Source organism: Pongo pygmaeus, chromosome 2, assembly GCF_028885625.2.
Source record: "Pongo pygmaeus isolate AG05252 chromosome 2, NHGRI_mPonPyg2-v2.0_pri, whole genome shotgun sequence".
In the NCBI taxonomy this organism is placed as follows: Eukaryota; Metazoa; Chordata; class Mammalia; order Primates; family Hominidae; genus Pongo; species Pongo pygmaeus.
In genome coordinates this window covers 145,167,327-145,192,792 of record NC_085930.1, presented here as the reverse complement: position 1 = coordinate 145,192,792, position 25,466 = coordinate 145,167,327, and the positions used below count along the sequence as shown (strand labels likewise).

The window sequence follows — 25,466 nt, the reverse complement described above, 5'->3', positions numbered from 1 at the left end:
TCTGTGCTTGGTGCCTTTCCATTTTGCCAGGAGTTAAAAATAGATACTATTGGCCAGGCGCAGTGGCTCATACCTATAATCCTAGCACTTTGAGAGTCTGAAGTGGGTGGATCATTTGAGGTCAGGAGTTTGAGACCAGCCTGGCCAACATGGTGAAACCCCATCTCTACTAAAAATAAAAACATTAGCGTGGTGGTTCGTGCCTGTAATCCCAGCTAATGGGGAGGCTGAGGCAGGAGAATCACTTGAACCCAGGAGGCAGAGGTTGCAGTGAGCCGAGATCATGCCACCACACTCCAGCCTGGGCAATGGAGTGAGACTTCACCTCAAAAAAAAAAAAAAAAAAAAAGACACTATTAGGCTTAAAGTCATTGAATTGGTCATATGTAACTTAAAATAACTTAAGAAACTAGTGAGGAATGCCATTTCTACTGTCACCTCCTTTGAGTATTGAACTTTTTTTGCTACTCTGTTAAATTTGTTTTGTGACACAAAGCAGTCTGAAATATGGACCAAGTGAGGGCATACCAGGCTTATTCTGTATATTAAATATTAGCAACAATTAATTTCTTTCTTTTTGTAGATAAAAATAAATAGAAATAGAAGTTCTAATATTTTCTTACAATACACCACTCCATTTGTGTTGCATACTTCACTGTGGAAACTGCTCCAAGATGAGAAAGGTAAACAGAAAATGTTAAAGAAAATAGAATTAGAAATGACAAGTGCCAAAAGACAAATGAATAATTAAAACATTGGGATGACTCCAGAAATTGTAATGAATCTGTAATATGCAAAAATGTAACAAAGGAAATATATAATGACTGAACCCTGTAGTTCGATCTATTGGGGACAAGAGCAAACGTTGAATACTAATAATAATAGCTAATAATTATGCTTAATGGATGCAAGCACTGTTAAGTGCTTTGCATATACTTAATCCTCACAATATTTTTGTGAGGTAGGTAGTTTATAATATTGTTATCCCTATATGACAGATGAGAAAATTGGGGCACAAAAGGGTTGAGAAACTTGCCTGAGGTCACACAACTGCTAAATGGCAAGCCAGGAGTTGAACCCAAACAATCTAGCTCCTGCAGCCGTACTTTCTTTTTTTTTGGAGAGTGAGTCTTGCTCTGTCACCCAGGCTGGAGTGCAGTGGTGTGATCTTGGCTCACGGCAACTTCTGCCTCCCGAGTTGAAGCGATTCTCGTGCCTTAGCCTCCTGAGTAGCTGGGACTACAGGTGCACACCACCACGCCTGGCTAATTTTTGTATTTTTAGTAGAGACAAGATTTCACCATATTGGACAGGCTGGTCTTGAACTCCTGGCCTCAGGTGAGCCACTGTGCCTGGCCCTAAGTCCATACTCTTAACTAGTATCCTATTCTGTGTTTTATATAATCAGAAGTTTATGATACTGAAATGTCTGGGAAAAGATTACTCAGTAACAGTTACGCTCTTTCAGTTTGGACAACCCTGGTCATATAATTCGTTTCTGGCTATTTTTATTATCAATTTCTTACTGCTGATCCAGTAAGTTATAGAATTATACTAGTATTTTTTTAATGGGCCCGTTATATTCTCTTAATCTAGAATAATCTTTTTAGATTGAGTCAGACCTCTCCATTACATTATCTGAGACATCCACTCATTATGAGAGATGCTTAAATGAGATACTCATGAAGCCAAAGTATATTCCAACAATAACATTTATGTCAGTGGTTATTAGATGAAATACCATCTGGATTAGTCATGATAAACTACTTATTGAGGATATACTTACATGCTGGTAATTTGAAAATTTTTATCTTTCCGTTTTAAAACTTGTACAAAATTGGATTTTACAGCGATTCAAATAAATCACATTTATATTTGTTAATTATTATTAAGACGTATTAGATTTTTCAGCTAAAGCCAGATAGTAGGAATTCGGTTTTTTGTTTATTAGAGGTATCACTTTTTGCTTTTATGGATACATAGTAGTTTACGTTTTTATGGGGTACATGTGAATATTTTTACATGCATAGAATGCGTAATGATCAAGTCAGAGTATTTGGGGTATCTCTTACCTTGAGTATTTATCATTTCTATGTGTTGGTACCATTTCAAGTCCTCTCCTTGCTTTTGTTTCGTTTGTTTGCTCGTTTGTTTGTTTTGAGACAGAGTTTCACTCTGTTGCCTAGGCTGGAGTGCAGTGGCACGATCTCAGCTCACTGCAACCTCCACCTCCCAAGTTCAAGTGATTCTCTTGCTTCAGCCACCCAAGTAGCTGGGATTACAGGCTTGTGCCACCGTGCCTAGCTAATTTTTGTGTTTTTAGTAGAGACAAAGCTTCGCCATGTTGGCCAGGCTGGTCTTGAACTCCTGTCCTCAAGTGATCCACCTGCCTTGGCCTTCCTGTGTGCTGGGATCATAGGCATGAGCAACCGCACTCAGCTCTCTCCTAGCTATTTTGAAATATATAATATATTGATGTTAACTGTAGTCACCCAAGCCTGCTATCGAACATTAGAACTTATTTCTTCTATCTGACTGTAAGTTTATAGCTATTTACCCAACCTCTCTGTTTCCTCCTCACACGCTTTTCTCCCTCTGGCATCTATCATTCTATTCCCTATCACCATGAGATCAGGTTTTTTAGCTCACAGATAAGAGTGAGAAAATATGGTATTTGTTTTTCTGTTCCTGAGTTATTTCACTTAATATAAGGATCTCCAGTTCTGTTCATGCTGTTGCAAATGATTTTATTTTTTTATAACCAAATAGTATCCTGTTATATGTATATGCTGCATTTTCTTTATCCATTCATCTATTGATGGACACTTAGATTGATTCCATATCTTTGCAACTGTGAATAGTGCTGTGATAAACATGCAAGTGTGGGTATCCCTTTGATATACTGATTTCTTTTCCTTTGGATAAATACGTAGTAGTGGGATTGCTGGATCATATGATAGTTCTATTTTTAGTTTTTTGAAAAATCTCCGCACTGTTTTCCATGGTGGTTGTACTAATTTACATTCCCACCAACAGTGTATAGAAGTTCTCTTTTCTCCAGATCCTCACCAGTATCTGTTGTTTTTCTTCTCTTTAATAATAGCCATTCCAACTGGGGTGAATGATATCTCATTGCCCATTTAATTTGTATTTTCTGGATGATTATGGATGTTGAGCACTTTTTCATATACCTGTTGGCCATTTAAGTTTCCTTTTGAGAATTGACTATTCATGTGCTTTGCTCACTTTTTAATGGGATTATGTTTTTTTTTTTAAATTGTTGAGTTGTTTATTTTTGGTATTAGTCTTTGGTTGGATGAATAGTTGGCAAATATTTTCTCTCATTCAAGAGGTTGTCTCTTCACTCTTGTTTTCTTTGCTGTGCTTTTTTATTTTTAGTTTAATGTATCTTGTTTGCCTTTTTTGTTTGTTTGTTTTTGTTGTCTGTGCTTTTGATGTCTTGGTGATAAATTATTTGCCTAGACCAGTGTCCTGAATTGTTTTTCCTGTGTTTTCTTCTACTAGTTTTATAGGTTCAGGTCTTACATTTAAGTCTTTAATTTATCTTGAGTTGATTTTTATATAACGTAAGAGATAGGGGTTCAGATTCATTCTTCTGCATATGGATATCCAGTTTTTCCAGTATCATTTATTGAAGGAAGGTGTCCATTCCGCAGTGTATATTCTTGACACCTTTGTCAAAGATCAGTTGGCTGTAAATATGTGGATTTATTTCTGGGTTATCTATTCTGTTCAATTGGTATGTGTGGTTATTTTTATACCAATACTTTGCTCTTTTGGCGAATATAGCGTTGTAATATAATTTGAAGTCAGCCTGTAATGCCTTCAGCTTTCTTTTTGTTTTGTTTTGTTCATTTGTTTGTTTGTTTTGCTTAACTTTGCTTTGGCTATTCCAGCTCTCTTTTGGTTCCATACACACTTTAGGATTGCTTTTTCTGTTTCTTTGAGAACTGGCATTGATATTTTGATAGGGATTACATCGAATCTGTATATTGCTTTTGACAGTATGGTCATTGGTATGGTTTGGATGTTTGTCCCCTTTAAATCTCATGTTGAAATGTAATCCCCAGTGTCGGAAGTGGGGCCTGGTGGGAGGTGTTTGGGTCATGGGGACAGATCCCTCATGAGTGGCTTGGTATCCTCCTTGCAGTAACAAGCGAATTCTCGCTTTGAATTCACAAGATATCTGGTTGTTTTTTAAAGTATGGCACCGCTGCCGCCTTGCTCCTTCTCTCACCATGTGATTCACTGGCTCACCTTCACCTTCTGCTGTGATTATAAGCATCCTTGAGGACCTCACCATAAGACGAGCAGACTCCAGTACTATGCTTCATATACAGCTTCCAGAACCTGAGCCAGTAAACCTCTTTTCTTTATAAATTACCCAGTCTTGGGTATTTCTTTATAGTAATGCAAAAAATAAAAATAAAAATAAAAAAGGCGACACAGTCATTTTACCAACCTTTTTTTTTAAAAAAAATTCAGTGGTTACCAACAACATTTTATCAATATTCTTGTGATTCATGAGCATGAGATGTCTTTCCATTCATTTGTGTCCTCTTCAGTTTCTTTCATCAGTCTTTTGTAGTTTTCCTTATAGAGATCCTTCACTTTAGTTAGCTTTATTTCTAGATCTTTTATTTTTTGTAGCTGTTATAAATGGGATTGCCATCTTGATTTTTTTACAGCTGTTTTGTTAATGGTATATAGAAACCAATTTTTATATGTTGAAAAAATGTAAAGCACTTTACTGAATTTGCTATCAGCTCTAAGAATTTTTTGGTAGAGGCTTTGAGTTTTTCTAAATAAAAGATCATGTCATCTGCTGAGAGGGACAGTTTGACTTCCTCTTTTCCAATTTGGATGCATTTTGGTTTTTTCTCTTACCTGATTGGTCTGTCTAGGACTTCCAGTACCATGTTGAATAAGACTTGTAAAAGTGGGCATGTTTGTTTTGTTTCAGTTCTTGAAGGAAAAGGTTTGAACTTTTCCCCATTCAGTATGATGTTACCTGTGAGTTTGTCATATATGAACTTTGTTATTTTGAGGTATATTCCTTTTTTGCCTAGTTTATTGAGAATTTTTATCATGAAGCATTGTTGGATTTTACCAAATGCTTTTTCTGCATCTATTGAGATGATCATAGGGGTTTTTGTCCTGCAGTCTGTTGATGTTATGTATCACATTTGTTGATTTGCATATGTTAAACCATCCTTGAATGCCTTATGTAAATTTTGCTTGATTATGGTGTATTAGTGAGTTTGTAGTGAGATTAAATCAGTAATAAAAAGTCTCCTACCCAAGAAAAGCCCAGGTCCAGAAGGATTCACAGCTGAATTCTACCAAAGATAGAAGAAATAATACCAGTCCTCCTCAAACTATTCCAAAAAACTTAAAGGGAGGGAATTCTCATTAACTCATTCTAGAAGGCCAGCATTACCCTGTTAGCAAAATCAGATAAGGCCACAGCAAAAACAACAACAACATAAAGGAACCTACAGGCCAACATCCCTGATGAAGTTAGATACAAAAATTCTAGCAAACCAAAGTCAACAGACATCAAAAAGGTAATATACCATGATCAAGCAATTTGTTAGTGTATAGTTGTTCATAATAGTCTCTGTTGATCTTTTGTATTTCTGTGTTATCAGTTGTAATGTCTCATTTTTCATTTCTAATTTTTTTTATTTGGGTCTTTGTTAATCTAGCTAGTGGTTTATCAGTTTTATCTGTTCATTTTATTGATCCGCTGTATTTTTTTTTTAGTTTTAACTTAATTTATTTTTGGTCTGATCTGTATTATTTCTTTTCTGCTGTTAATTTTGTATTTGGTTTGTTCTTCCTATTCTAGTTCCTAAGGTGCATCATTAAATTGTTACTTTGAAACCTTACTACTCTTTTTTTTTTTTTTTTTTAAAGACAGAGTTTCGCTCTTGTTGCCCAGGCTAGAGTGCAACGCGTGATCTTGGCTCACTGCAGCCTCTGCCTCCTGGGTTCAGGTGATTCTCCTGCCTCAGCCAACCGAGTATCTGGGATTACAGGCGCCCACGACCACAGCCAGCTAATTTTTGTATTTTTAGTAGAGACGGAGTTTACCATGTTGGCTAGGCTGATCTCGAACTCCTGACCTCGGGTGATCCACCCACTTCAGCCTCCCAAAGTGCTGAGATTACAGGTGTGAGCTGCTGTGCCTGGCCTGAAACCTTACTACTCTTTTGATGCTGGTGTTTATTGCTATAAACTTTCATCCTAGTGCAGTTTTTGCTATATCCCACAGGTTTTGGTATGTTGTGTTTCCACTTTCATTTATTTCAAAGCATGTTTTGATTTACACCCTAATTTCTTCATTGACCCAGTGGTTATTCAGGAGTGTGTTTTTTAATTTTTATGTATTTGTAAGGTTTTCAAAGTTTCTCTTCATATTGATTCCTGATTTTATTCCACTATGGTCTGAGAAGATATTTCATATGATTTTGATTTTTAAAAATTTGACGAGACTTGTTTTGTGGCTTAACATATGGTCTATCCATGTGCTAATGAGAATAATGTATATTCTGTCTATGGCCATACCACCCTAAACGCACCTGATCTTGGCTGGTCTCGGAGAATAATGTGTATTCTGCAGTTGTTGGATAAAATGTCCTATAAATGTCAAGTCTGTTTGGTTTAAGGTCTAGTTTAAATCCAGTGTTACTTTAATGAGTTTCTGTCTAGATGACCGAATGCTGAGAGTGAGGTATTGAAGTCTCTGTTATAGTCTGGGAGTCTATTTAGATTTAGTAATGTTGCCTTATAAATCTGGATGCTCCACTGTTGGGTGCATATATACTAAAGATTATTAAATATTTTGTTGGATTAATCTCTTTATCATTATATAATGACCTTTGTCTTTATGACTGTTTTTGATGTAAAGTTTGTTTCACTCATCGTAAGTATAGCTGTTCTTGCTCACTTTTCATTTCTATTTGTGTGGAATATCTTTGTCCATCCCTTTAGTTTCAGTCTGTATGTGTCGTTACAGGTAAAGTGCATTACTTGTAGACAGCATGTAGTTGGATCCTGTCTTTTATCTACTCATCTGGTCATTGTCTTTTTAGTGGAATATTTAATCCGTTTACATTCAAAGTTAATATTACTATGTGACCCTTTGTTCCTGTCATAGTGTTAATTGTTTTCTGGTTGTTTTGTAATATTGTTTCTTTCTTTTTCGCCTATTGTTTGTCTTTGTTGTTTGGTGATTTTCTGTAGCAGTGTCATTTGATTATTTTATCTTCCTCATATGTGTGTTTGCTTTACCAGTGAGATTTATACTTTTGTGTGTTTTCTTGATGGTAAACATTGTTCATGCACATCCAATTTTAGGATTCCCTTGAGCATTTTTTTGTGTGTAGAACAGATCTGGTGGTGATGGATTTCCTTAGCTTTTGCTTGTTTGGGAAAAATGTTATTTCTCCATTTATTAAAGATAGTTTTGCTGAATATAGTGCTGTTGACTAGCAGGGTTTTTTGTTGTTGGTGGTGTTTTCTGTTAGCAGTGTGAATAAGTCCTCCCATTCTCTCTTGTCCTATAAGGTTTCTGCTGAGAAATTTACTGATAGTCTGATGAAGGTTTCTTTATACATGACTAGACACTTTTGCTGTTTTCAGAATTCTCTCTGTCTTTGACGTTAAAACAGTTTGACTATAATGTGCCATGAAGAAGACCTTTTTGGATCTTAGCCTCTTGTATCTAAATGTCTATATCTCTTGCTAGACTTGGGAAGGTTTCATCTATTCTTTTATTAAGTAGGTTTTAAAATCCTTTCATTCTGTCTTGGCCTTCTGGGACCCCGATTTGAATATTTGGGTGCTCTGTGGTATTTCATATATCACAAAGGCATAGTTCATTTTTCTTTATTTTTGTCTGGCTGAATTATTTCAGAAGACCTGTGTTCAGGCTCTGATACTCTTTTTTCTGCTTGATCCAGTCTTTTGTTGAAGCTTGCAAATTTATTTTTTATTTTATTCAATGAATTACTCAGTTCCGAAATTTGTGGGGGTTTTTTGGTTTGTTTTCTGGTTTTTTTTTTTTTTTTTTTTTTTTGCTTTTTCAGTCAGGGTCTTGCTCTGTCGCCCAAACTGGAGTGCAGTGGCATGATCTCGGCTCACTGCAACCTCTTCCTCCTGAGCTCAAGTGATTCTCCCACTTCAGCCTCCCAAGTAGCTGGGAATACAGGCACATAACACCATGCCTGACTAATATTTTGTATTTTTGGTAGAGACGGGGTTTTGCCACGTCCTGAGCTCAAGGAATCCACTCACCTCAGCCTCCCAAAGTGGTGGGATGATACGTGTGAGCGCCTGTGCCTGACTTGGCTCCTTTTAATGATATCTGTTTCTTTGGTAAATTTTTGGTTTATATCCTGAATTGTTTTGCTGACTCCTCTGTATTGTTTTTCAGAATTCTGTTGTATCTCACTGAACTTCTTTAGAATAAATAATTTGGATTCCTTTTCCAGGACTTAGTGATTTTTTTGGGGTGGGGGTAGGGGAATCTGTTGCTGGGGAATTATTGTATTCCTTTGGAGATGTCAAGTTTCCTTGCTTTTTCATGTTTCCTGTGTCCTTAATTGATATCTGCATACCTCTTATAGCGCCTGGCTCAGAGGGTCCCATGCCCACGGAGCCTCACTCATTGCTAGCACAGCAGTCTGAGATGCAACTGCAAGGCTGCAGTAAGGCTGGGGGAGGGTCGCCTGCCACTGCTGAGGCTTGAGTAGGTAAACAAAGCAGCCAGGAAGTTCGAACTGGGTAGAGCCCACCACAGCTCAAGGAGGCCTGCCTGCCTCTGTAGAATCCACCTCTGGGGCAGGGCATAGCTGAACAAAACACAGCAGAAACTTCTGCAGACTTAAATGTCCCTGTCTGACAGCTTTGAAAGAGAGTAGTGGTTCTCCCAGCACGGAGTTTGAGATCTGAGAACAGACAGACTACCTCCTTAGGTGGGTCCCTGACCCCCAAGTAGCCTAACTGGGAGGCACCCCCAAGTAGGGGCAGACTGAGACCTCATACGGCCGGAAAACTCTCTGAGATGAAGCTTCCCGAGGAACAGTGAGGCGGCAACATTTGCTGTTCAGCAATATTCACTGTTCTGCAGCGTCCGCTGCTGATACCCAGGAAAACAGGGTCTGGAGTGGACCTCCAGCAAACTCCAACAGAACTGCAGCTGAGAGTCCTGACTGTTAGAAGGAAAACTAACAAACAGAAAGGACATCCACACCAAAACCCCATCTGTACATCACCATCATCAAAGACCAAAGGTAGATAAAACCACAAAGATGGGGAAAAACCAGAGGAGAAAAGCTGAAAATTCTAAAAATCTAAAAATCCTCTTCCCCTCCAAAGGAACATAGCTCCTCGTCAGCAACGGAGCAAAGCTGGACGGAGAATGACTTTGACGAGTTGAGAGAAGGAGGCTTCAGACGATCAAACTTTTCTGAGCTAAAGGAGGAAGTTGGAACCCATCGCAAAGAAACTGAAAACCTTGAAAAAAGATTGGACGAATGGCTAACTAGAAGAACCAGTGGAGAGAAGTCCTTATATGACCTGATGGAGCTGAAAACCATGGCACGAGAACTACGTGACAAATGCACAAGCTTCAGTAGCAGATTCGATCAACTGGAAGAAAGAGTATCAGTGATTGAAGAGCAAATGAATGAAATTAAGCAAGAAAGGAAGTTCAGAGAAAAAAGAGTAAAAAGAAACAAGCAAAGCCTCCAAGAAATATGGGACTGTGTGAAAAGACCAAATCTACATCTGATTGGTGTTCCTGAAAGTGACGGGGAGAATGGAACCAAGTTGGAAAACACTCTGCAGGATATTATCCAGGAGAACTTCCCCAACCTAGCAAGGTAGGCCAACATTCAAATTCAGGAAATACGGAGAACACCACAAAGATACTCCTTGAGAAGAGCAACTCCAAGACACATAATTGTCAGATTCACCAAAGTTGAAATGAAGGAAAAAGTGTTAAGGGCAGCCAGAGAGAAAGGTCGGGTTACCTACAAAGGGAAGCCCATCAGACTAACAGCGGATCTCTCGACAGAAACTATATAAGCCAGAAGAGAATGGGAGCCAACATTCAACATTCTTAAAAGAATTTTCAACCCAGAATTTCATATCCAGCCAAACTAAGCTTCATGAGTGAAGGAGAAATAAAATCCTTTAGAGACAAACAAATGCTAAGAGATTTTGTCACCACCAGGCCTGCCCTACAAGAGCTCCTGAAGGAAGCACTAAACATGGAAAGGAACAACCGGTACCAGCCACTGCAAAAACATGCCAAATTGTAAAGACCATGGATGCTAGGAAGAAACTGCATCAACTAACGAGCAAAATAACCAGCTAACATAATGACAGGATCAAATTCACACATAACAATATTAACCTTAAATGTAAATGGGCTAAATGCTCCAATTAAAAGACACAGACTGGCAAATTGGATAAAGAGTCAAGACCCATCAGTGTGCTATATTCAGGAGACCCATCTCACATGCAGAGACACACATAGGCTCAAAATAAAGGGATGGAGGAAGATCTACCAAGCAAATGGAAAACAAAAAAAGGCAGGGGTTGCAATTCTAGTCTCTGATAAAACAGTCTTTAAACCAACAAAGATCAAAAGAGACAAAGAAGGCCATTACATAATGGCAAAGGGATCAAGTCAACAAGAAGAGCTAACTATTCTAAATATATATGCACCCAATACAGGAGCACCCAGATTCATAAAGCAAGTCCTTACAGACCTACAAGAGACTTAGACTCCCACACAATAATAATGGGAGGCTTTAACACCCCACTGTCAACATTAGACAGATCAACGAGACAAAGTTAAAAAGGATATCCAGGAATTGAACTCAGCTCTGCACCCAGTGGAATTAATAGACATCTACAGAACTCTCCACCCCAAATCAGCAGAATATACATTCTTCTCAGCACCACATCACACTTATTCCAAAATTGACCACATAGTTGGAAGTAAAGCACTCCTCAGCAAATGTGAAAGAACAGAAATTATAACAAACTGTCTCTCAGACCACAGTGCAATCAAGCTAGAACTCAGGATTAAGAAACTCACTCAAAACCGCTCAACTACATGGAAACTAAACAACGTGCTCCTGAATGACTACTGGGTGCATAATGAAATGAAGGCAGAAATAAAGATGTTGTTTGAAACTAGTGAGAACAAAGACACAACATACCAGAATCTCTGGGACACATTTAAAGCAGTGTGTAGAGGGAAATTTATAGCACTAAATGCCCACAAGAGAAAGCAGGAAACATCTAAAATGGACACCCTAACATCACAATTAAAAGAACCAGAGAAGCAAGAGCAAACACATTCAAAAGCTAGCAGAAAGCAAGAAATAACTAAGATCAGAGCAGAACTGAAGGAGATAGAGACACAAAAAACCCTTCAAAAAATCAATGAATCCAGGAGCTGGTTTTTTGAAAAGATCAACACAATCGATAGACTGCTAGCAAGACTAATAAAGAAGAAAAGAGAGAAGACTCAAATAGACGCAATAAAAAATGATAAAGAGGATATCACCACCGATCCCACAGAAATACAAACTACCATCAGAGAAAACTATAAACACCTCTACACAAATAAACTAGAACATCTAGAAGAAATGTATAAATTCCTGGACACATACACCCTCCCAAGACTAAACCAGGAAGAAGTTGAATCCCTGAATAGACCAATAACAGGCTCTGAAATTGAGACAATAATTAATAGCCTACTAACCAAAAAAAGTCCAGGACCAGATGGATTCACAGCCGAATTCTACCAGAGGTAGAAGGAGGAGCTGGTACCATTCCTTCTGAAACTATTCCAATCAATAGAAAAAGAGGGAATCCTCCCTAACTCATTTTATGAGGCCAGCATCATCCTGATACCAAAGACGGGCAGAGACATAACAAAAAAAGAGAACTTTAGACCAATATCCCTGATGAACATTGATGCGAAAATCCTCAATAAAATACTGGCAAACTGAATCTGGCAGCACATCAAAAAGCTCATCCACCATGATCAAGTGGGCTTCATCCCTGGGATGCAAGGCTGGTTCAACATACACAAATCAATAAACGTAATCCAGCATATGAACAGAACCAAAGACAAAAACCACATGATTATCTCAATAGATGCAGAAAAGGCCTTTGACAAAGTTCAACAGCCCTTCATGCTAAAAACTCTCAAGAAATTAGGTATTGATGGGACGTATCTCAAAATAATAAGAGCTATTTATGACAAACCCACAGCCAATATACTGAATGGGCAAAAACTGGAAGCATTCCCTTTGAAAACTGGCACAAGACAGGGATGCCCTCTCTCCCCACTCCTATTCAACATGGTGTTGAAAGTTCTGGCCAGGGCAATCAGGCAGGAGAAGGAAATAAAGGGCGTTCAATTAGGAAAAGAGGAAGTCAAATTGTCCCTGTTTGCAGATGACAGGATTGTATATTTAGAAAACCCCATCGTCTCAGCCCAAAATCTCCTTAAGCTGATAAGCAACTTCAGCAAAGTCTCAGGATACAAAATCAATGTGCAAAAATCACAAGCATTGTTATACACCGGTAACAGACAAACAGCCAAATCATGAGTGAACTCCCATTCACAACTGCTTCAAAGAGAATAACATACCTAGGAATCCAACTTACAAGGGATGTGAAGGACCTCTTCAAGGAGAACTACAAACCACTGCTCAACAAAATAAAAGAGGACACAAACAAATGGAAGAACATTCCATGCTCATGGTTAGGAAGAATCAATATGGTGAAAATGGCCATACTGCCCAAGGTAATTTATAGATTGAATGCCATCCCCATCAAGCTACCAATGACTTTCTTCAGATAATTGGAAAAAACTACTTTAAAATTCATATGGAACCAAAAAAGAGCCCGCATTGCCAAGACAATCCTAAGCCAAAAGAACAAAGCTGGAGGCATCATGCTACCTGACCTCAAACTATACTACAAGGCTACAGTAACCAAAACAGCATGGCACTGGTACCAAAACAGAGATATAGACCAATGGAATAGAGCAGAGCCCTCAGAAATAATATCACACATCTACAACTATCTGAACTTTGACAAACATGACAAAAACAAGAAATGGGGAAAGGATTCCCTATTTAATAAATGGTGCTGGGAAAACTGGCTAGCCACATGTAGAAAGCTGAAACTGGATCCCTTCCTTACACCTTATACAAAAATTAATTCAAGATGGATTAAAGACTTACATGTTAGACCTAAAACCATAAAAACCCTAGAAGAAAACCTAGGCAATACCATTCAGGACATAGGCATGGGCAAGGACTTCATGTCTAAAACACCAAAAGCAATGGCAACAAAAGCCAAAACTGACAAATGGGATCTAATTAACATAAAGAGCTTCTGCACAGCAAAAGAAACTACCATCAGAGTGAACAGGCAACCTACAGAATGGGAGAAAATTTTTGCAATCTACTCATCTGACAAAAGGCTAATATCCAGAATCTACAAAGAACTCAAACAAATTTACAAGAAAGAAAACAAACAACCCCATCAAAAAGTGGGCTAAGGATATGAACAGACACTTCTCAAAAGAAGACATTTATGCAGCCAACAGACACGTGAAAAAATAATCATTGTCTCTGGGCATCAGAGAAATGCAAATCCAAACCACAATGAGATACCATCTCACACCAGTTAGAATGGCGATCATTAAAAAGTCAGGAAACAACAGGTACTGAAGAGGATGGGGAGAAATAGGAACACTTTTACAGTGTTGTTGGGACTGTAAACTTATTCAACCATTGTGGAAGACAGTGTGGCAATTCCTCAAGGATCTAGAACTAGAAATACCATTTGACCCAGCCATCCCATTACTGGGTATCTATCCAAAGGATTATAAATCATGCTGCTATAAAGACACATGCACGTGTATGTTTATTGCGGCACTATTCACAATAGCAAAGACTTAGAAGCAACCCAAATGTCCATCAATGATAGACTGGATTAAGAAAATGTGGCACATATACACCATGGAATAGTATGCAGCCATAAAAAAGGATGAGTTCATGTCCTTTGTAGGGACATGGATGAAGCTGGAAACCATCATTCTGAGCAAACTATCGCAAGGACAAAAAGCAAACACCACATGTTCTCACTCATAGGTGGGAACTGAGCAATGAGAACACTTGGACACAGGAAGGGAACGTCACACACTGAGACCTGCCGTGGGGTGGGGGGAGGGGGTAGGAATAGTATTAGGAGATATACCTCATGTAAATGACAAGTTAATGGGTGCAGCACACCAACATGGCACATGTATACATATGTAACAAACCTGCACGTTATGTACATGTACCTTAGAACTTAAAGTATAATGAAAAATAATTATAATTTTTTAAAAAAAGAACAAAAAACAAAAAAACTAGAGGAACTCTGCTATAGTGGGGTTTTGTGATATAGAAGCAGCAGGTAGGCTGCCGAGATACCTTTAGGAAGCATCTTTGCTTTCTAGTCTATGTAACTTCTCCAATCTATACTCACACTCCCAGTCATGTAGTGCTCCCTACAACTCGTCTAACACCAACATTAACTAACTTTTGGGATTTTGACTCTGAGTCCGGTCTCTTCTAGTGTCTGCTTTTTGTTACCTGTTCTTGGGATCTGGTTTTCCGTATATCACACTAGTTCTCTTTCCTATGACTCCAGCAGAGCTCAAGGCCTCATTTATAAACAAATTTGCCTAGCAGGACTTTGTTCTAGAAAAGACAAAAAGCTACACATTGAGAATATTCAGGCAGCCTTGTTCACAGAATTTCTCATTCTCTGCCTTGTTAATTTCCATTTCTGTACTTAAGTGCCTTACACTAGAGAGGGAAACCTCTAGCCAATTGGGTTGTACTCTGCGTTTTGTGTTTTAAAACAAGATGACACAACCTGGTGATATCAAGAACTCAGATTGTTTTCTTAGAAAACTTAATCAGTCCAGTGTATGAAGTGGTATTAAAATGAAGTTCGTAGTAAAATTTGAGGAAATTTGGTTGGAATTTAGGATATATAAGATTATTTTTACACTTCCCAATGAAATGCTTATACTTTTGAAATTCTCACTTCTTAAAAATTCAATTTAAAATTTTGAAGGATGTGGTATGACACAGGTATCATGATAGCTTTCATCAAAATTCAACTGGTAATCATCCTTTCTAGTCTAAACTTTAAAAAGAATTTTTTACTGTTTTAAATTACCTCAACTATGATCCAAATACCACAAAGTGAAACCATTATTTTCAACAAAAGGCTTAGAACAATAAAGTAGATGCTGGTTCTAAAATAGTAATTTTGAGTACTTTAAGAATTTCTTAGTTGTGGTAGATCAAAACCAAAGAGAAATAAAGTAGTCAAATGTACTATGAAAGTCACCTATTTCTTTCTATAACTACTTTGCAAAAAAGGGTTCCTAAGTAGGTAGGAAGAAAAAAAATGCTTTGATCAAACTCTATAATGTGACATATTTAATATGTTCTTTTTCTCTTTTTTAGGACAGTGGTGATTATCCTCTTACCATGCCTGGACCTCAGTGGAAAAAATTTCGTTCAAACTTTTGTGAATTTATTGGAGTCCTGATTCGACAGTGTCAGTATAGTATAATTTATGATGAGTATATGATGGACACAGTAATCTCCCTTTTGACGGGTTTGTCAGACTCCCAGGTCAGAGCTTTTAGGCATACAAGTACCCTGGCTGGTAAGTAATCAACATTTTATTTCCTTTTCATTTAGTTTTGTTGAATATGTTTTATTCTGATTACAAACTTAATGAGAAGATTTAATTAAAAATTTAATTAGGATAAAACATTCATTTGAATAGTTTTTGTTAAAATTTATGCCTGTTTTGTTAACTGGCATTTGATAGCCTTAAGAATGAAAATTGAAATTTTCTGGCCAGTGTCATCAAATGTCTGTCTGAATGTTTAGTTACTAATGTACATCCTTATTTATAACTGAAGAAATTTTAAGAGACCACTAGGCCAAATTCTTTGGAAAACCCAAGTAATAATAGTTGAAATTCCAAATTTATTCTATTTTTTAATCGCATAATTATATTGTTTTATTGCTCATTGTTATTATAGATAAGTGGGTAAATACTTGTTTATATACTTGAAACAATTCTATCCATTAGGGTAACAAACATTCTTCCTGTTCCTAGTGCTATAATAACTTAAACATACTCAAATATTAACATCTTTAAAGTCAGTTCTTAAGGTAGGCTGTAGATAATTTGAAGAAGTAACAGATTAGTTTTCACTTTTGCTTTCTTTTAGACTTATCATGACAACTTGTCAACCAACTATATTCATTTTTTTTCTTGACTTTCAGTAACGAGGTAATTTTCTTATTTTAGCAATTGTTCTGTTTTTCCGTCACTGCTTTAACTATGCCTACCTAAAATGACTATTTTTTTCATTCATAATGGAGTGTGTGTATACTTGTTGGGTGTTCATAAGTGTATGTTTAAATAATCCCAAATTACATCTTTTTTAGTAGCAGTAACTTTGCCTATATTCATCTTACTTATTATCATGACAAACCAGATTTAGACTCATTTTTATTTTGCATTTAAATTTTAATTTCTCATTTATCTAATTTATTTAAAGCAGCGTTCCTCAGACTTTAGCACACACCAGAATCGCCTACAGAGCTTGTTCAAACAGATGGCTGGGCAAGAAGTTCCTAGGCAATGTTGATACTGGTGATTTGGGAACTACACATTGCAAATGTCTGCTTTAAAATTTTGTTATTTTTTGGCTTAACCTGTTGCCCAGAGCCAATAAGATAATAACTGGAGTTGTGTATATGTTTTTACATTCTTTTTTTCCCAATTCTCATTTTTCCCTTACTCAGTTAATTCATATTAATTCATATTAGCGTCTGTTATTCTGTTAGTTACAGTCCTAACCAAGTGAACATGAAGCACAGTTTGTTTTTTCTGAGAGTATTCTTTTCTCATTATTAGGAAGAGAGGGAGATATTTTACCCAATTTTATCTTTTTTCAAAAGATTAAAAATATAATTTGTTGAAAAATACCTATGTAGAACATACATCACATACAGTTCATACTGTGTTTTGAGAGTATCTTCTTCCTCATTATTAGGAAGAAAAAGATTTTTTACCCCGTTTATCTTTTTTAAAAAGTTACTGTAAAAATACTGTTTATTATTCCAACAGTTATATAATGTTATACCTTTTTTTTCTAATTCCCCAACCTTTAGTAGTATCCTCTGCATTTGGTCGTTGCTTTTTTTCTTTTCTTTATATTTTCTATTCCTTTTCATCTTACTTCTTTCTGTGTACAGTAATGCCCATTTACCTGGTTGTGACATGCATAGGAAATTCAGCAATTTGGAAAAAAAAAAAAACTTGAAAATAAAGTAGAAATTGCTTGTAAATAACCAATTTTGCTGTCATAAGAATTAACGAATTTACTTTTATACAGAAGTTATTATCTGGGTTTCCCAAGGCCAAGAGAGAAAGAGAAGCAATAAGTTAATTGAGGGCCGATAGTATTGTGAAATGACCATTTAAAACAAGAAGACACAAAAATTAGTTTACAGTTCTCAATATAGAGCACAATCTTTGGCTTCTCTGTAGGGGCAAGCTACCTTTCTTTAATCTAGAAACTTGTGTGCATTCTGTTTAAAAGATTAATTGTATGCCATTTACTCTAAGAACATAAGAGGAGTGCTATTTTATAGAAATATGCAGAATATTTTGACTCTTAAAACATTGTTTTAATTTTGTGAACAATGCACTTTAACTCATTTGCATTTGTCCTTCACTGCCATGTAAATGCAGTATTACTGTATTTTACTACCTTTTTGATGGTCCATTTCAGCTCTCCTTTTCATTTGCTCATTTTTAGTAACTTTCATTGTACTGTTTTCTCTATACTTATCCCTTTGGTTATCTCCATCTGCTAATCTTATATATGTTTAAATATATTTTCATTATGGCTTTCTTCCTATTCCTTTTGAATTGAGTGTCTCCTGCCTCCCCCATTGCCTTTCTGTGTCTCTTTTCCACTATCTACCTGCGTTCATCATAACCTTTAAAACTACTTGATGAATGTGATTTTGTTTTCACCTATGTTCTTTTTATATTAATATCATCATGTAGCCTATTTAAATTCGAAATTATTTTTCAAAATCAGATATCAACAAAACAAAGTAAACAACATATGTTTATACAGAATTTTCAAAGGATAAAACTTTTCAGTTCTCTCAATTTACTTTAGCGTATTACTGTAATTCCCATGTGTCTACACTAATTAATGGTTATATCTTCCAAGGCTCACTTGTATAAAATGTGAGACATAGCAGTCACCTACCCTTCAACAAAGCACAGAGGGCTTGCTGAGAACTTAATTCCAGGCTGGACAACAATTATCCATCTTTTCAAGGACATTTTGTTCTCATCTTTGCCCTCTTCTTATTTTTAATGGTATATGTACGAAGAATAGATTAAAAGATAATCATTTTTATTCACTTTGCAGGACAAGTCTTGGGGACTAGATAAAATGGGCAGGAACATTTAATCCTCTGCTTCAAAGACTATGTGCATGGACAGTTACAAGGCAGTTATGGCCAGATATGATTATCGGCTTTGGAATAAAATGCTCCTTGACATTGCTTAAATCTTAGCTGAGAAGAGAGACAATCAGGTTAGTTATTTTGTAGGGTACAGATGTGATGAGTTCCAGAGCTTCATAAGTCATCAGAGTGGTCTTATCAGTAGTATTTTTAATCTGTTTTCCGAATACCCCATTTTCTTGTTATGAATTCAATATGTATCCCTGTTGTCAGTGTTTATGCATTGCATTTAATTGTATACTTATACTACATTTTTATTAAAGTTTTTTTTATCATTATGTAGTTCTTTATGTCTGTTTATTCCACACTCATAAGTATATTCTTATTTTTCCATTGGAGGTAAACTCTCTTTTTAGAATACATTTTACCATTAAATTGAAAGAGACTGTTAACAATCAAATTTTATATTATATTTTCTTTAATCCCTTCTTTGGAATTTTCAAACATACTGTCCTAGTTATTTGACCCATTTTAATAAGCTTTACATTATAGTTTTCATTAACTATTGATCTTCAGAACTAAGTGCCCTTATTTTTATTTAAAATAGCTATCTCAGTGGGACACAGTAGTACAGTTTGTGGATTTAATTTATGTAAGAAACATTGTGTCATAATTATTTTGGTGGATTTACAATCTGAGACTGGGAACTTTTTTTTTTCAAATTTGATGACATTTTTATTTTTTGAGGGAATATTTTCCTTTTAAGTTCAAAAATAAGATTTTCTTTGTTTTAGCACTTTTCTTGTTTGGTATTATGAAGATAAAATTTTACTCTCAAAGAATTGTTTTTCAGGATTATGTTTATTTTTAGGCATTTGCTTTTAAAATGTATACCAGTACTTTACAACTTGGTGACTTGAAATTTTTGTTAGAGGGCAACATTCAGGATGAGTAGTATTGGTTAACGTTTTAATATTTTGTTATTTTCTCACCTACATAATTTTCTGTGATGTTACAAATATATTAATGCTGGCTACCTCTGACTTCTAAACTTCTAATTTGAACAAAAGAGAGTTAAAATACAAAATTTGTATTAATAATGACATGATGATTGTTTCTATTCTCTTTTTTCCCTCCTAAAATGAATTTGGGAAAAAACTAGAAAATGTGGTCAAGATCATCACAAGGCCAATCTTCATCAGTGCTTATCAATAAGTCACTCTCAGGCTCCTGAGGGATAAACATTTCTTTATACCTTATGGTTGGTTTTATATTCACATATGGTTCATTATTGATTAACTTTTCTCATAGAATCAGCATCTCCGGACTTTTCCTCTGAGGAAGGAAATGACATATGAAATTGCTTTAATTTATAATCAGAGGCTGAAAATAATTTTGCCTCAGAAAATTGAAGTCTTTTTATTTGGCCTTCAGTTGCTAAAACCATGTAATACTGTGGTTGATAGAATGGGTTCTGGAGTGACTGTCTGAATTCATATTCGTCTCTGCCTTTTACTAGTTGGATAACCTTGGACAGGTCCTTAACCATAGCTGGTCTTACTCTATTTGCAAAGTGGGAAAGAAAAGAGATTAGGAGTGCTTGGGACAATGCTTGGCATTTAGTAAGCTGCTGCTATTATTCTATTATTCTTTAATGAGAAAAAGGGGTAATAGTATTTGCCAATATTTCCCTTCATTTATGGTTTTACTCAGAATTTATTGGTTTGCTTATTCTATTTTAATAAAAAGTAATAAGACATGACAGATGGGGAAATCAGAAATAAACAAGTAGATAAACTTTCAAGAACCGCTGTTAAGAAAACGAACAGCATGCATTTTCTTTTCTTTTGCTTTTTTTAATGTATGTTTATTTTCTGATTCTCACTCTGTTGCCCAGGCTGCACTGCAGTGGCATGGTTTTGTTTCCTTGCAACCCCCGCTTCCCAGGCTCAAGCGATCCTTCCACCTCAGCATCCCGAGTAGCTGGGACCACAGGTGCATGCCACCACATCCGGCTAATTTTTTTGTAGTTTTTGTAGAGTTGGGATTTCGCCATGTTGCCCACGGATGGCCTTGAACTCCTGAACTCAAGCAGTCTGCATACCATGACCTCTGAAAGTGCTGGGATTACAACCACACCCAGCCTGCATTTTCATTTTACTTATCTTTTGGCTCTCAGGACCCATATTCTGTTTATTAAATTCAGTAATTATTTTATAATTTTTAAATACACAGATTGTTTCTGGTTTCTTTGGTTAAGATGTGAAAATTTTAGAGCAATCTGGTATTATCAAAGAATAGGCCGTGTAGTATAAATAATTGCTCTTCCTTTTTGTATTTACATTTTATTTTTTTATATTCATTTTTCAGAATTCTTCTAGAGTTTGACCTTTTCATTGCTTTGTACTTTTACTTTGTCTTACTTTACTTTTTCACTGTTGTGTTTTTCATCCCTCCTCCAGATATAAAATCTTTATTCAATTTTCTAGGGTTTGTATATAATAGACTTCTGATGTTCTCGTGGGATTAATGCCCAATAGTTGGTGAAATCTGCAAATACCACTATATCATGTAGTTTTACCCATAAAATAAAGTATAACTTTAAAATGTAATTACTTTTTTGAATCTGTATATTTAGGCCTAGAATAACTTTTGAAATTTTCTAACTATTTTTTCTTAGTATTATTGTCTTTTACGTTCTATCATCGGTTCTGAAAATTAGCTTTCTTTTGGCAGCCAGTTTTTGTAAAGAAACAAGGATTTTAAAAATTACTTTATAAGCATTACATATCTTGAATTTATTAACTTGGTGACTTTGAACAAATTATGTAACTCCTTTGCCTTTCTTCATCTTTATAGCATAGATACTAATAATCCTTTCTCATAGTAGTATTGGGAAGCTTAAATGAAATAATTTTTCTTTTGTTTCCTGAGTCATATAGATGAAATAATTTATGTTAAATATGTAACATACATAAGTCACTCAGTAATTGTCTAATGTTGTTTGCTGTTGTTGTTTTTGAGATGGAGTCTCGCTGTCTTACCCAGGCTGGAGTGCAGTGGCACAATCTCGGCTCGCTGCAACCTCCCCCTCCTGAGTTCAAGTGATTCTCTTGCCTCAGCCTCCCGAGTAGCTGGGACTGCAGGCGTGCACTACCACACCCAGCTAATTTTTGTATTTTTAGGAGAGACAGGGTTTCATCATGTTAGCCAGGCTAGTCTCGAACTCCTGACCTTGGGCAATCCGCCCACCTCGGCCTCCCAAAGCACTGAGATTACAGGCCTGAGCAACCATGCCCAGCCCAATGTTGTGATTTTTTTTTTTTTAATTACACTTTAAGTTCTAGGGTACATGTGCACAATGTGCAGGTTTGTTACATAGGTATACATGTGCCATGTTGGTTTGCTGCATCTATTAGCTCGTCATTTACATTAGATATTTCTCCTAATGCTATCCCTCCCCCTGCCCCCACCCCACGACAGGCCCTGGTGTGTGATGTTCCCCACCCTGTGTCCAAGTGTTCTCATTGTTGAATTCCCACCTGTGAGTGAGAACATGCGGTGTTTGGTTTTCTGTCCTTGTGATAGTTTGCTGAGAATGATGGTTTCCAGCTGCATCCATGCCCCTGCAAAGGATATGAACTCATCCTTTTTTATGGCTGCATAGTATTCCATGGTGTATATGTGCCACATTTTCTTAATCCAGCCTATTATTGATGGACATTTGGGTTGGTTCCAAGTCTTTACTATTGTGAATATTGTTGCAGTAAATATACGTATGCATGTGTCTTTATAGTAGCATGATTTATAATCCTTTGGGTATATACCCAGTAATGGGATCGCTGGGTCAAATGGTATTTCTAGTTCTAGATCATTGGGGAATTGCCACACTGTCTTCCACAATGGTTGAACTAGTTTACACTCCCACTTACAGTGTAAAAGCATTCCTATGTCTCTACATCCTCTCTAGCATCTATTGTTTCCTGACTTTTTAATGGTTGCCATTCTAACTGGTGTGAGATGGTATCTTATTGTGGTTTTGATTTGCATTTGTCCGATGACCAGTGATGATGAGCATTTTTTCATGTGTCTGTTGGCTGCATAAATGTCTTCTTTTGAGAAGTGTCTGTTCATATCCTTGTGATTTTAATATAGAGAACAGCTAAGCTTATTTGGTTTGGTTGTAAAGAGGGCACAGAACTTGAAAAATTTTTTAACGTACTTTTCGTTTTCATATTGTACACTAGAATATTTTCAGTGTATATAAAATTACATATACTACTTACAGAGAATTCAGAAAAAGAGAAAAGTACAAAAATAAAAATTCTCTATAATGGTGCCATCTTATGACTATGCCATAACTTGTTATTTTAAGTTTCTTTGTCATGTGTACTTGCGAAGCTTTTTGGTTTTATTTTTAAACAAGTGTTCTGATCAATTTTTTGACTTTTTTTGCTTTTAATTTTTTAAAATTATGCCTCATTTTCTAAAATTTAGATGCTATTTAATTGTGTTTCTGCTGTTTGAATTTTTTGTCTGTCTTTTTTAGATCCCCTATTATCTTTTGTTTTCTTTCTTTCTTAATTTGTTCTCTCCTTTTTGTGTAGCATATTTTTTGATAGTTTCTTGAGAAAAAAGGCAATTTGGGAAATATGTATTTGAGACTTTACGTGCCTGAAAAACATGTTGTAGCTTCTTGCTTCATAGTTTGACCCAATATAAATTTCATAATTGAAATTTTTTTTTTTTTTAGGAATTTGTTTCTAGTTTCCAAAGTTGCTGTTGAGAAGTCCAGTGCTAATTTTAGACTTCTGGTTGTGATCCTGTTTCTTGTCTTTGGAAGCTTTGCAAATTTTTTTGTTTGTTTGTTACTGAAATTTCATGATGATACCCTGAAATTTTGTGATGATACACTGTTATGTATGTTTATTTTCCATTTCTTTGTCCTTTCTGTCCACTGTGTTACCTCATGTTTATTAATTTTGAGTATCCTTTTACATTTCTAAGAGTTCTTTTTTATTTTCCAAGTCTTCCTTTTTTTTTTGAGACGGGTTCTCGCTCTGTCACCCAGACTGGAGTACAGTGGCACGATCTTGGCTCACTGTGACCTATGCCTCCTGGGTTCAAGGGATACTCCCACCTCAGCCTCCTGAGTAGCTGGGATTACAGGCATGTGCCACCATGCCTGGTTAATTTTTGTATTTTTAGTAGAGATGTGGTTTCACCATGTTGGCCAGGTTGGTCTCGAACTCCTGACCTCAGGTTATCTGCCTGCTCGGCCTCCCAAAGGGCTGGGATTACAGGCGTGAGCCACTACACCCGGCCCAAGTCTCCCTTTTTTTAAAATATGCTGTGTTTTAAAATAGCTTATTTTTATTTTCGAGACAGGGTCTTGCTCTGTCACCCAGGCTGGAGCGCAATGGCATGATTACAACTCACTGCAGCCTCAACCTCCTGGGCTAAATTGATCCTCCTGCCTTAGCCTCCTGAAGCTGGGACTACAGGCATGTGCCATCACACCTGGCTAATTTTCCTTTTCTTTCCTTTTCCTTTTCCTTTCCTTTTTTTTTTAATTTTGTAGAGAAGAGGTCTTAATGTGTTTCCTAGTCTGGTCTCAAATTCCTGGGCTCAAGCCTTCCTCCCACCTTGGCCTCCCAAAGTGCTAGGATTATAGGTGTGCCCACCACCGCACGCCCAGTGCTTGTTTTTCTTAGAGATATGGTTGTCATGCTTTTTCTACCCTTTCTGTGATTTTAAATGCTCTCTGCTCATCCTCCTGCTGTCCATATTCATATATTCTTATATTGTGGTTAGGGGTTACATGTATTTTCTGAGTTTATTGAAGATGAAAATTGATTTTTTAACTTTTATTTGACGTTCAGAGGTACATGTGCAGGTTTGTTATATAGGAAAGCTCATGTCACAGGGACTTGTACAGATTATTTTGTCACTCAGGTATTAAGCCTAGTACCCATTAGTTAGTTTCCTGATTCTCTCCCTCCTCTAGACTTCCATCCTCCATTAGACCCCACTGTCTGTTGTTTCTGTCTGTGTGTTCATGTGTTCTCATCGTTTAGCTCCCACTTATAAGTGATAACATGAGGTATTTGGTTTTCTCTTCCTGCATTAGTTTGCTAAGGATAATGGCCTCCAGCTCCATCCATGTCCCTGCAAAAGACACGATCTTGTTCTTTTTTATGGCTGCAAAACCTTCCATGGTGTATATGTACCACATTTTCTTTAACCAGTCTACCATTGCTGGGCATTAAGGTTGATTCCATGTCTTTACCATTATGAATAGTGCTGCAGTGAACATGTGCATCCATGTGTCTTTATGATAGAATGATTTATATTCCTTTGGGTGTTGTATTAGTCTGTTTTCATATTGCTATAAAGAATTCCCCTAGACTGGGTAATTCATAAAGGCAAGAGATTTAATTGACACACAGTTCTGCATTGCTAGGGAAGCCTCAGGAAACTTACAATCATGGCAGAAGGCAAAGGAGAAGCAGGCACATTCTTCACAGGGCAGCTGGATGGGAGTGAGTGCAAGCAGGGGAAATGCCAGAGGCGTATAAAACCGTCAGATCTCAGGCCAGGTGCAGTGGCTCATGCCTGTAATCCCAGCACTTTGGGAGGCCGAGACAGGTGGATTACTTGAGGTCAGGAGGTCGAGACTAGCCTGGCCAACATGGTGAAACCTATCTTACTAAAAATACAAAATTAGCCGGGCATGGTGGTGCGTGCCTGTAATCCCAGCTACAAGGCTGAGGCAGAAGAATCACTTGAACCTGGGAGGTGGAGGTTGCAGTGAGTCAAGATTGC

The 25,466-nt window shown here is 36.7% G+C and overlaps 1 protein-coding gene across 11 annotated transcripts in view; it reads left to right on the top strand.

Annotated features, from left to right (window-relative positions):
- STAG1 (STAG1 cohesin complex component) overlaps nucleotides 1–25,466 on the top strand; it is a 406,778-nt gene that overhangs the window by 212,927 nt on the left and 168,385 nt on the right. For 10 of the 11 annotated variants that reach the window (XM_054482540.2, XM_063662185.1, XM_063662190.1 and 7 more), the window contains one exon: nucleotides 15,594–15,798. In XM_054482540.2, the coding sequence (XP_054338515.1) occupies nucleotides 15,594–15,798 (205 nt within the window). Of the gene's footprint in view, nucleotides 1–15,593; nucleotides 15,799–15,863; nucleotides 18,773–25,466 lie in introns of those variants that run through there. The other variant, XM_063662194.1, reaches the window with a different exon arrangement.